The sequence below is a fragment of the Carassius gibelio genome, chromosome A2 (assembly GCF_023724105.1).
Source record: "Carassius gibelio isolate Cgi1373 ecotype wild population from Czech Republic chromosome A2, carGib1.2-hapl.c, whole genome shotgun sequence".
In the NCBI taxonomy this organism is placed as follows: Eukaryota; Metazoa; Chordata; class Actinopteri; order Cypriniformes; family Cyprinidae; genus Carassius; species Carassius gibelio.
The window spans coordinates 15111023-15123971 of record NC_068372.1 but is presented as its reverse complement, the minus strand read 5'-3'; the positions used below and the strand labels follow the sequence as shown (position 1 = coordinate 15123971).

At 38.3% G+C, this 12949-nt stretch overlaps 2 protein-coding genes across 2 annotated transcripts; one reads left to right on the top strand and one right to left on the bottom strand.

Annotated features, from left to right (window-relative positions):
* Window positions 1–17: 17 nt before the first annotated feature.
* Window positions 18–5800, bottom strand: gtf2b (general transcription factor IIB). The gene is made up of 7 exons (XM_052615486.1): window positions 5687–5800; window positions 4487–4593; window positions 2264–2397; window positions 2003–2149; window positions 1347–1476; window positions 912–1193; window positions 18–683 (listed from the first exon to the last, which is right to left on the bottom strand). Exons 1-7 carry the CDS (start codon window positions 5701–5703, stop codon window positions 550–552), a joined length of 951 nt encoding a protein of 316 aa, XP_052471446.1. The 5' UTR covers window positions 5704–5800; the 3' UTR covers window positions 18–549.
* A 1133-nt stretch (window positions 5801–6933) lies between these two features.
* On the top strand, window positions 6934–12775 carry LOC128027665 (volume-regulated anion channel subunit LRRC8D). The gene is made up of 2 exons (XM_052615467.1): window positions 6934–7483; window positions 8687–12775. Exon 2 carries the CDS (start codon window positions 8689–8691, stop codon window positions 11050–11052), a length of 2364 nt encoding a protein of 787 aa, XP_052471427.1. The 5' UTR covers window positions 6934–7483; window positions 8687–8688; the 3' UTR covers window positions 11053–12775.
* The last annotated feature ends 174 nt before the right edge of the window (window positions 12776–12949 follow it).

Here is a 12949-nt window from a genome sequence, read left to right as displayed (position 1 = left end):
CAAAAAGGATGCTCTGGTGTTTCATGAAATCTTTATAATAACTGAGAACTGTGAGTACAGGAACAGAAACACACAAACAGAAACTTTCGCCTCATACCATTCCCCTTGTGACCTAAAAAAAAGAGGGGGAAATAAAACCATCTGTGAGCTACACGCTTTCAAAGCTCAAGGTAAGCAGTTTTGGGGATTTCCAAGACGTTCACCATGCTTTTCTGAAAAGCATTTATTAAGTTACTAAATATGCAAACAAGCTAACAAATCATTTCCTACAAAAGAAAATGTTACAGTAAGAAATATGCCTAGTTGCAACCACCGAATCCTCACTTAGACATATGTACAGTTTATATACACACACACAAATGAAAGTACAGCCTGCAATCTGTGATTAATTTTGGAATGTGCCTTCTGTACTTTGTCGAATCCCTGCCGTCGTCTTTTCAAAAGGCTTGTGCCTTCATGAGAGAAGAGCAAACCATGCCAATTTCAAAGCGAAAAAAGGGCAATAATTCAGACAGTACAAAGAACGGTGAGAGTGGGGCACATGGGTGTTCACAGCTGAGGCAGTTTATCCACCGGTGTGTCAAACTTGAAGTCTGCAGGAAAGAGATCGGCTGCGCGGGGATAGATGAGACGGTAGGACTGACGGATGGTGACGTCTGCCACTCCAGCAATGTCCCCAATCTCTGCATAAGAAACAATTTCCATTAATCAAGGACACTAACAGATCACCTTTATTATGGGATAAATGCCAAGACTGGATTACATATTAGAGCCTCTAGATTTTTCTTGAGCATTTTTATCAGACTCCAGTTCAGTGATCGCACTTTATTGGCAATGAATAGGTCCCACATAAACATAGGAGCCTGATAAAAATACTTTTGCATATGAAGTCTTCATTTGATTTCTCTTACCCTTCTGTGTCTTCTTCTCGGCAGACGCTTGAGAGGCCATGTAAATGGCTGCAGCTGCCACCGAGATCGGACTGCGCCCTGGAACCAAGTCTAGTTCAACAGCCTTCCTGGCGATGTAAGTGGCCGCCATCTGCACCTGTTTGGGCAAGCCCAAGTTGGAGCAGAAACGGGACATGAAGTCGCCGGTTGTGATGAGGTCCACGCTCGTCTCAAGAGCCTTCAGGATAAGCTTGAAGCACCGGCCAATCTCCTTCTTCGAGATCCGAGACACGGCACAGATTTCTGAGGTGGAGGGAGATCGAATGTCATTTTAATTCCAGAACCCGACTGTGGCACACTAGGAGTTCAGCTAATGTTGACGGCAGACACAATCAATTCAGTACAATAATGTCTATCAATCAACAACATCATAAAAAAGGAATATGCAGTTCAAACCTTTAAATGTTCTAGGGACGCCCTCCTGTCTGCAAGCTATGTAAAGGCAGGCCGAAGCGATCGCATCATTACTTCTGCCTTTCAGACTCTTTTGTTCATAAACCTGTTTGAACAAGTTGTTTGTTCGGTCCTGTTAAAGAGAAAGAGAAGTTTACGGAGAGGATGGAGGAATGTGTTTGCCAAGTGAGGTTGGAAATATTAATCAAATGGATGACCAAGTGTGACATCGGAAGGTAATCGATGTGAAACACGATCTATAATACATAAAATCAAATTTCTGTAATCTATATATAAAGATCAAGGGGAAGAAACCATCTACAGTAAATGGAAATGAATGATTTTTGCATGTTGTATTTCAATCGTTCACTCATCAAATGTATGAAGAAGCTCATAGAAAAGTGTAAAGCTAATAACTCATGGTTTTCTTGATGAAAACTAAATAATTTTAATAAATCATGTATAAAGCATGTGCCTGAAATGAATCATTTTCACAAGTCAGAAGTAGTTATTTGGCTTTATTGTTCACAATATAATTTTCTGGTTTTGTTTAGCCTACCTCCATCATCTTTCCGACCTGAATGTGTGACAATATACAGAATGCCCGACTTCCCAGGTGCACTTCATCTACTTCAATAACAGCAGGCTGAGACACTCACAATGATGTTTCTGGGGAGGTTGATCCGGTCGGCCATGGTGGTGATCTCTTTGAAGGCATTCAACATGGCTCGATCAGAGCTGCTCATGGTTCTCCGGTTCTGGTACTTGGAATTTCCAAACTCATCAAAGCTTGCTGCACCTGTTCCCTGAAATATCAGATGGAAAATATATCTTTAAAAAATAAATCATAATGAGAACATACAATTATGCTCCAAACCTTCCAAATGCAAAGGTACTAAATAGGCAGACGAGTTCCCTACTTTGCTGATCATGGTAGTGAGGTCTCCTCCATTGAGAAGAGGATTCTGAGCGTCTCCAACACGAGACGGGTCTTTAGTTTCTTTCTCATTGGTGAACGTTCTCCACTCTGACCCTACATCAATTACACGGTCACCTGAGGAAGAAAACAACCACAAGCTTATTGTCTTATTGAGCCACTGATTAAAAATGTCCACTTAAAGCATGTTCACTTTCAGAAGAAACATTTCCTGATAATTTACTCACCCCCATGTCATGCAATATGTAAGGCCCTATGATTTCCGCGATGCAGAAAATGCAGACGGAATCACAGAATCCAGTCATAAAAACGGAATTTACAGTTTAACACGGAATGTCACGGAATGTGTCCAATTTTGAATTAATTAAGCAAAAGTAGGTCATTGCACTTACATCATATCGTGCTATGGACTAATATCTGTAAATATTAAGCCGAAAAAGTCTATTTAAATATAGTTCCTGTGTGTGTCTGTGTTAATGAACGGCGCAGCCGCGGAAGTGCGACTTCGTTTATTACACACACTGAAGAGCATGTGACGCTCGCGGTGATTTCAGCTTCTGTTGTCTCGCTAAATGAGAATGTGAACACATGAGGAACATCTCCAGAACTGGTCTGAGAGTCACTTCATGAGCATTTGACGGTTTGATTCGAGTAAAACTAGCGTCATATCACACAGAACTGTAAAAATATTCCCGGTGTTGTGCCCCATTCTGACCCCCTGCCAAATTATTACCCCCCTAGTATTGGTAGGTTTAGGAGTAGGTTTGGGGGAGGGGTTAGGAAATCAGGTAACGATTTGAATGAGGTGGGGGGTTAATAATTTGGCAAGGGGGTCAAAATTGGGCACAACAGGTAACCCGTCCGGTTTAATTTAAAGACCAGTATTTGCCAGAAATGTATTACTATTGTTCAGCAGAATGCACATAGCCTACTACTACTACTAAAATGAAACAAACATTATTTTTAAGGAATAAACACACAACATTTCCTCCATGTTTTATTTTTAATAGTAAATCCCCTTTGTTTACCAAAAAATAAAGTTTGCTTGATTTTCAATAATTAGAAGAAAGATTTAATGAATGTTTTATGCCTACATTTGATAAACAGAAAATGTAAATACACAACAGAATTTGAGAAAAAAAAAAAACATTTCATAAGGCTATTTTAAGAAAATTTTGAATAAATTAAGTTGTTTTTATACATTTAAATAAATATACGTGCTAAAATACAAAATTGGGTAACTAAAAACATGAAGAAAAAAAAATATTTCATAGGGCCCTAAACATGTAATTTTTGTTAAACTGTTAAAACATTGTTGTGAAAATGTATAAGTGTTAAGATTTTAATTAATTAGACTTGCTTTTTGATTAATACCAATTAGATTTAACCATTAAAAATGAGTTGAGAAAAAAATACAACGTATTCCATAGGGCCCTATATATTTCTGTCTTCAATTGAAAAGAAATTAAGGTTTTTGAGGAAAACATTACAGGACTTTTTAATACAGCTTCAAAGGGCTCTACACCATCTCAGCTGAGGGATAAGGGTCTTATCTAGCAAAGCGATCGAAAATGTTTTTTTTTTTAAAAAAGAAAAGATTTATATACTTTAACCACAAATATACATCTTGGACTAGCTCTGTGATGTGCATCCACAAATTCACACATTACATAATGTTGAAAAGGTCACGTGGGGTTAAATCTTCATCTGTGTACTCCGGGTCAAAAAGGAAGGTTGGGTCGAAAAACTCCATCTCATTTTCTCCTCCAACTTCAAAATCATCTGACATCGTTGTCTTACCTTTTTTTTAAGGGCATTTGACTTTCTTTGCACATTCACTTTTCACATGTGACCTTTCCGATGTGCAGGACGAGCATTTGTGGTTAAAAAGTATATAAATTTGTATTTTTTAAAATAAAATTACACAACATTTGGCTAGGTAAGACCTTTATTCCTCAGCTGGGATCGTGCAAAAACATTCGAAGCTGCATTGAAACTGTAATTTGGACCTGCAGCCGTTGGCCACCATTGAGGTCCACTATATGGAGAAAAATCCTGGAATGTTTTTCTTAAAAAGCTACATTTCTTTGCGATTGAAGATAAAAAGACATTAACATTGACTGACATGGGGGTGAGTACATTTTTATTCTGGAAGTGAACTAATCCTTTAAAGCACTAATATTCAGAAGCAGGTGGAAACTCGTACCTACTACAAGGCCACATTCAGGACAGATCATGTCTCCTGCCCTGTAGTCCTCCACCAGTATTGCTTCGGGGTGATTGGGGCATTGCACCTTGGGAATATAGTCTCCACTATAACACACAAAATTCCAGAGGTCAGGAAAAATCCACATGAACTCTTGAACTAAACTGACATTAAAAAACAGATGTTTGTCTGTGGATAAGGATACAGTAAACACTACAATGTGTTAAGCCAACCAGCACAGATGTTTATATAAAGCAGGGGTATATTAGATTTTTCTTTTTTAATTCGATACAGATTAATCCTATATGCGTCATACAGAAAGTTTTATTTTGCATCATTTTTCCTTTTATTCATTTTCACATCAACTTTCAATGTACCTTCCTGACCCCTATTGTATTGTTAAGTTATCCATTATTTTGAATATGTCGTATGCTCAGCTGAGGGCTTGTTATGCATCATTTTATACATTTGTGCAGATAGATAGATTCAATCATAAGCTTATGTTTGCATCATCTCTCAATTATGACGAATCCGTTCCAAAAAAATAAAATAAAAAATAAACAAAAAAACTGAATATTGAAGAATCTGTCTTTACCCTAGTCATTTCAGCAGCTACACAATAAAAAAAACATGTCTCTCTCCCTGTCAAAATCCAGAACAGGTTCATTATTAACAGTGGACTGAAGGTAGGCTTCGATTGTTCCAGCAGATGACTGCTACTAAACACTGATGTTATAGCCACAACAACGCAGACATGTGTCGAGATAAATGAAGATATTTATTAGATAAATAATTAATGGGAATCACTTCCGGAGAGTTGTGAAGCGCCCCGCTGGTAAGAGATGCGCGTGCAGTTAGCGCTTTAGCTCGGAGGTGACGGTGCTCTATGGTTTGGTTTTGACAGGCATCTAAACCTTCAACGTAGTTGAAACAACCAATCTGACTGCACTGGTTAAAAAAAATATTAGCAGCATTAGGCTCTCATTTTGTCTTATTTCATAAGATGCGAACGGATAGCTAACATGCGCTAGCATAAAATGACAAGTGTATTCATTATCCAGGATCTCCTTTATACGCACGACAACAAACTACGACTAAAAGCCTACAGAGGCCCACACTGTACAGATTCAAATGACATCTATGGCATGCGTTTACAGATCAAAATCATAGAGACACAAAGCCAAAATAAATGTGACTAACCGGCTGGTTGACGCCATACTGTTACTGTTTTCCACGGCAGTGACTCTCTGTTGAACACAATGGACGCCCGCTACCCATATTAATAGGTTTTCTAGGTCACGTGTACAGGGCGGAGACGGAAAGCCACACGGACCAAATTTACTTATTTATGATTCGACAAACTCATTCATGTTCAAAACATGCAAAGATGTTTCTTGGGTTTAAATACATGCCGTTTTTTGGTCGCCACATTTTAAATGTTCAATTTGTCATATTTTTCAAACGATATAGTCTCTTTTTCTGAAATTCCAGGAGTTATCATAACTGTTTTCACATCTGATTTGCTATGTTCTTTATAATAAAATTGTTTATATTAAAAGAACCCCAACTTCGACGTTAGAGCCAGTCCTAGCACAATGTGCATCTAATTGTGTGGTTTGTTTTAGCTCAAATTTGATTATAAACAGTAGGCTACTGAATAAATGGCTGGTATGAAACACATACTGCATGTCCAGTATTACACGTGGCTTTGACTGCAATGGAAAATGCACGTGATTTGCAGTCTCGTTTTAAAACTATTTGACACTATTTGTTCTTTTTAATTCCACTGTTTACGGACAAGGCTTTCAGAGTTCCAACAATCATGCTCTGTTTAAAATCAAATTCCATCCCTAATTTTTTTTAACATTTGTGCTTAGTAACGCAGATGTCTCATTCAAAGTTATTACTGGATTAATTCCACTTGTAATGCCCTCAAAAACCAAGGGTTGGGCCTTTTTATAATCATGCTATGGCGAGAACACTCATATCTCTCTAAAGTGATCATCCATTCCCTTCTAATGAAACTCAAGAGCAATAAAGAAGCAAATGTACTGATAAACAGGTCATGACATCTTTTCTGTTTTTATGGCCGCTGCATGTGTAAAATAAATTTGCATAAACTGTTGAAATATGTAGATCATTTGGGCTTCTGTAATTTAGATAAATAAGTATGTATGCCATAAATTATAGGCTATCATGGTTTATTATTATTATTATTATTAAAGCATTCGAAACGCTGATGGGGAAAAATGATTCAGTCAGATAGCAAAGGAAGATCTACAGTAGCCTATGTTCCTCTTACAAACTAGCTGTAACTTGTGAAAAAAAAAAAAACAACAACTTTGGGGTGGGTTGGTTTTAGTTACCAAAATATTTCCTGCGCACTGTGCCAGCCAAACATTGCTGCACCATTTAAGCATCTGGGTCCTAGTTTCCTCATAATAAAAGGAAGAAGAAAAGAAAGTGGAAGATAGTGCAAAGGGCTAGTTTTAATACTTATGACTGTCTGAACTGTAATACCTCATGGACTCCACCTTTAATCATAATAATAATAATAATAACTTAATCTAAAACACTGCTTTGTGTACAGGGCGCGTCTGCAGCTCTAAAAGACTTTTTGGTGGTAATTCACCTTTATCCAGTGCCTTCATAAACGCTACGCGGTCAGCGTCCAATGAGCTCGGCAGCTGACGAACGGAACAGAACGACTCCGTCATCTTGACTGCTGAACTACGAGTGGGAGCAGCTCGGGCGAACAATTGCATATTTCAAACCACTCGCCGCACTCAGACTTCTCTGGACAGCGTGTGCAGTGGTTGACGGACACTACATTACTCTGCTGAAAGAAGATTGTTCTGTGGGGGTTTGGTATTCGACTTTTGTAGTCCGTTTCCTGCTCAACGACAACTTTTGACAAATCTAGCGTCTAAGCAATATGACAATCAAGATAACGAGAGCGCGCACTCTTCCATTCCAGTGAAAAACGACATAGAGACAGTAAGTGAATGTGTTTACTGTTTGCATCTGGGTCTTTGAGACTTAGTTCTTATTACTACATAGAAATATATTATTCCCTGGGGTTGCAGGTTATGTGAGTTCAGCCGTTTAGCGTTTCAGATATTTCGATTTTAAGACAATGTTTCATTAGCCTACTAATATCCATTTCAGAACAACCTAGATACGTTTTTTATTTAAAAATACAGGGTCACCGACTAAATGTGTCTGCATTTCCATTCTGAAATGATTTTTAAAAGTTTACTGATAATAATTTCCTTACAACTTTATTTGATCCATTTGGCCTTTGTTGTTTTGACGCTACAAGGGATTCTCTTATTTCTTAAGAGAATTTAAATACATACGATACATTAAAACAGTTTTCTGTATTATTACGATCGCCCTCTACTGACAAAAATAACAAAATGTGAACTGATGTGATGGAGGACGCTTAGACTTGTCCTGGAAAGTTCACTATATAAAAGTCAAAGTAAAAACACATCTAACACATTTTTTTGTGGAATGACGCAGTTATGCAATCACCTCAAAGTTCGATATATGGGCTTCTTAGCTTCTATATTTCTTAATTGCCAGAAAAGGTTAACAAAGACAACTTTAATGATTAACAGCTGCCATGTGTTTCCAGACTATTTCTCACGCACCACTTTGAGAAAATAGCAGGCATCAAATAAAGCAGTGCTCGAACTGTGTGCATGCCACTGGGAGTTTAACAACAGAATTGGGCTATTAATACAACATTGGCAGCCAAAGATGTTTTAACATAGAATCAGGAATCGTACTGTATCTGAAGTGAATGGACTTGTGTTTCTCTTGCCACATGAACATGTTAGTCATCACAGTTAAGTGCCATTTCAAACACGACACGCTCTTGGGATGTTTCAGACCTTTCATTGTGTAACTTGAAGCCACATGTGGCTAGCAGGCATTTGTCTAATCATGCACAGTCAGTACATCCACTCTGTGTGGTTTAACTCGCTCACTTGTGTACACAAGTAAGTCACTTTCAGTGAACGAATCAGACAAAATGTAAATCTATTCAATCAAATATAGTATTAGTTTATTTTATTTTGGAATAAACACCTAAGACTTTCAAATGTGTACACCAATAACGTAATAGACTCAAATTAGTTCTGTTCAAACTTGCACTGGTTTCATATGCACTGACTGCACTCCTCTTTATTACAGGGATGTTTAGTCTAACTGAAGTTGCCTCCCTTAATGACGTCCAGCCGAACTACCGTATTCTGAAACCATGGTGGGACGTGTTCATGGATTATATTGGGGTGATAATGTTGATGTTAGCCATCTTTTCGGGGACTATGCAGTTGTCCAAAGACCAAGTGGCATGTCTTCCCATTCTTGATGAAAGCACAAACTGCAGCATTGGCCATGAAAATGTAGACAATGTGGGGTCTCAAACAGGACGAAAAACAAATCTGGACTTTCAGCAGTATGTTTTTGTCAACCAAATGTGCTACCATGAGGCCCTACCATGGTACAACAAATACTTCCCTTACCTTGCCCTCATACACACCATAATGCTGATGGTAAGCAGCAATTTTTGGTTCAAGTACCCAAAGACCAGCTCAAAGATTGAACACTTTGTTTCCATTTTGGGGCGGTGCTTTGAATCACCATGGACAACCAAAGCCTTGTCAGAAACCGCTTGTGAAGATTCTGAGGAAAAGCAGAGGTTCACAGGTGGTGTGGTTTTCCAGAAACACGTATCCTCGGAGGACAGCAGTCAGTCTACACCTTTGATGGAAACTCCAACGGTGCAGTTTCCAACCGAAAAGCTTATCGCGGAAGCTCCTAGCCTGACCACTTTAGATAAAAAAGATGGAGAACAAGCCAAGGCTCTTTTTGAGAAAGTGCGCAAATTTCGGGTCCATGTAGAAGACAGTGACTTCATCTATAAACTCTACGTGGCTCAGACAGCCATAAAAGCACTAAAAATCATTTTGATCTTGAGCTATACATCAACATTTGCCTCAGAGATCAGTTTCTGCCATAAATGCCAAGTTGAAATCGAAAGTTTGACCGGGTATAATCAGTTCTGTTGCACACACAACATGGCATTCATGTTGAGGAAACTTGTTTTCACTTTCATGGCTCTGATATGTCTCTATGGACTGTTGTGTTTGTATAAGCTCTACTGGCTCTTCAGGAGACCCCTTAAGGAGTACTCTTTTGAAAAAGTCAGAGAGGAAAGTAGCTTTAGTGATATTCCTGATGTCAAAAATGACTTTGCGTTTCTTCTGCACATGGTCGACCAGTACGACCAGTTGTACTCCAAACGATTCGGTGTATTTCTATCGGAGGTTAGTGAGAACAAACTACGAGAAATAAGCCTTAACCACGAGTGGACATTCGAAAAACTACGTCAGCATGTGAACTCCAATGCTCAGGATGAACAAGAACTTCACCTCTTTATGCTGTCGGGACTCCCTAATGCTGTATTTGACCTCACTGACCTGGAAGTCCTCAAGTTAGAGCTAATTCCTGAGGTCAGGATTTCAGCCAAAGTTTCTCAGATGACCAGCCTACGGGAACTACATCTGTATCACTGCCCCGCTAAAGTCGAACAAACTGCTTTCACTTTTCTCCGCGACCATCTGCGATGCCTTCACATTAAGTTTACTGATGTTGCAGAAATCCCACCGTGGATTTACATGTTGAGGAGCCTTAAGGAACTGAACCTGATTGGGAACTTGAGCTCTGAACACAACAAGATGATAGGTTTGGATTCAATGAAAGATCTGAGACACTTGAGGACGTTGTACCTCAAAAGCAATCTCAACAAAATACCAAATAATCTAGCAGAACTCTCGTCGCATCTCACCAAACTTATGATACACAATGATGGGACTAAGTTACTGGTATTGAACAGCCTCAAGAAGATAACCAGCCTGGTTGATTTGGAGCTCCAGAACTGTAATTTGGAGAGGATCCCCCATGCCATCTTTAGCTTGGCTAACTTGCAAGAACTGGATTTGAAGAATAATAATATCCAGACCATTGAGGAGATCATCAGCTTTCAGCACCTGAGAAGATTGATGTGCCTCAAGTTGTGGTATAACAAGATCAGTGCCATTCCACCATCAATTGGCCTAGTAAAGAGTCTGGAGTCCCTCATTATCTGTCACAATAAACTGGAGACTCTTCCTCCAGCTCTATTTAATCTGCCCAAGCTGAGGCACATTGACCTGAGCCACAATTGCATCTCAAGTATACCAGTGGAGGTTGGATTCCTTCACAATCTTCAACATTTCGCAATCACAGGGAACAAGGTAGAAGTTTTGCCTAATCAGCTGTTTAAATGTTCCAAACTAAAGGTTTTATGTGTGGGTCATAACAGCATCACTTCCGTCCCAGAGGCGATTGGGCAGTTAGTTCAGCTGTGTCATCTTGAGCTGAAAGGGAACTGCTTAGATTGCCTGCCATTCCAGCTTGGCCAGTGTTGCCTTCTTCGGAAAAACCTTCTCTTCGTGGAGGATCATCTTTTCGACACACTGCCTCTTGAGGTCAAGGAAAGTATCAGTAGTGACTAATGGACTGATGGACATTTCAGTTCTGTAGGCATCTGCAGTAATTTCTACAGGCCTGTCATCAACAATATAGTCTGTAAATGGGCCTCAAAGATGAGAAGAAGAAATACACCAGAAACGTTACAAACAACAGGTTTGTGCTTGCTTCTGTTTGCCAGCTAGAAGATCTATATAGTTTACATTATGTTCTGTTATACATTTACATATGTATGTTCTGTTATTTACATATTTTTGGTAGCATATTTAATGTGCAGGCTTACGCATATTTTAAAGGGACATTGCACCCGAAAATGAAATTTCTGTCATTATTTACTTGTCGTTCCAAACCTGACTTTACTACTGAGGAACACACACAAAAAAATAAATAAATAAATATATATATACAAATAAAAAAAAAGTGTCCATTTAATGGGCTCCAAAACAACATCCAACCCCACTGACTCCTACTGAATGGACAGAAAACACTGAGATATTATTATTCTAAATATCTTCTATGTTCCTCCATATGTCATACAGGTTTGGTATAGACCTGTTGCTATAATCAATATATCGACTTATCGCACAATATATGTACATGACCTCAGTAATTTTGGTGACACAATATATTGGCCATTATATTTACATAAAAATGAATGTTGCCATGTTTTTTGCATTCCACTGGCGCCTGTGTCTTTTGCAGCTTCTCGAACATAATGAGATGTACTCGCTGCTAATTCAAATGTAAAAAAATGTCTGCAAAAATATGCAGATATGGCCTTGTTCAGGGATTTGTGCTTTTGTGCTTACGGACATTCTGACGGATTGTGTTTTTAAGCAATACAGTGTACCCTGAATTTACTGAGAAAAGGGGTCATCGGATGCCCATTTTCCACAAGTTCATATGATTCTTGAGGGTCTTAATGAAGTCTGTAACAGTTTTATAATTCTTGCATTATTATGTTGTTATATTATTATTAATTATTAATAATATGGTTTATGGCATTTTATTTCTGTGGCAATATTTTGCACAACAAAAAGTTGTTATCGGGACAGGCCTAGTTTGGAACAGCACGAGAGTGAGTAAATAATGACAGAATTATCATTTCTGGGAGGACTATCCCTTTAAGTATTGAAAGGTCAGTAGTTTGTTTTCAAAAGTGTCTATCCACACCAGTTTTAAGTGAGGTCTTTTCTTTAACTCTTTAGTCATGAAAACAATTCCTAAAACTAAGAATACATTGAATGTTTTTATACATTAAACACATTTTATTAGATTTGTACTTTGAGTTTACGAGCATCACTCAATAATCTATACTCTCCAACAGACATGATCTGGCATGATGAAATATGTGAGGCAAGATGAAGAAAGTTCAACTTTTCTCTTTAGCAATAACAGCAATATTGCAGCATGTTTTTGGGTGAGAATGCGTTTTTGCATTTCCTTTGTTAAGAGTGAAACGTATGAAAAGTTTTTGCTGTAGTCTGCTGATAAGAGGCCTGTCAAGGACTAAAACTGCCAGAATGGGGGGGGGGGGATCTCATGATTAGAACCTCAGTGACTTTAAAAAGCTGCCCACGGTTCACTTATGCACTGTCCTTATGATTATATCTTAGAATCAGCCACACACTTGTGAAAGAACATCTAGAACTAGAGGGTCAGTTGTCCTTAACATTCTCTGTTGTGTAATTATTAATGTCTTATTTTGTCTGTTCTCTGATTGTTATTAAATGTTGTGTATGAACAAGATTTGGATATATGTTACAATGTTTAGATTAACCTTCAGTTTTAGCACTAAGGGCTAGTATTACAAAGAACAATACCTGCAAAAATGTACAAAATAAATGAATTTAAGTAAAGAGATTGTGACTTACATTTTTTTTTTTTTTGTCGAATCTGATTTTTGGCTTGGAATTCAGATAT

Bases quoted from the DNA above. Each gene is read 5' to 3' on its own strand.
- LOC128027665 (XM_052615467.1), top strand. From the start codon at position 8,689: ATGTTTAGTCTAACTGAAGTTGCCTCCCTTAATGACGTCCAGCCGAAC.
- gtf2b (XM_052615486.1), bottom strand. The intron at 2,398-4,486 runs GTACGAGTTTCC...TTTCTTCCTCAG, and splicing joins TGAATGTGGCCTTGTAGTAG to GTGACCGTGTAATTGATGTA. The intron at 2,150-2,263 runs GTAGGGAACTCG...CTGATATTTCAG, and splicing joins TCACTACCATGATCAGCAAA to GGAACAGGTGCAGCAAGCTT.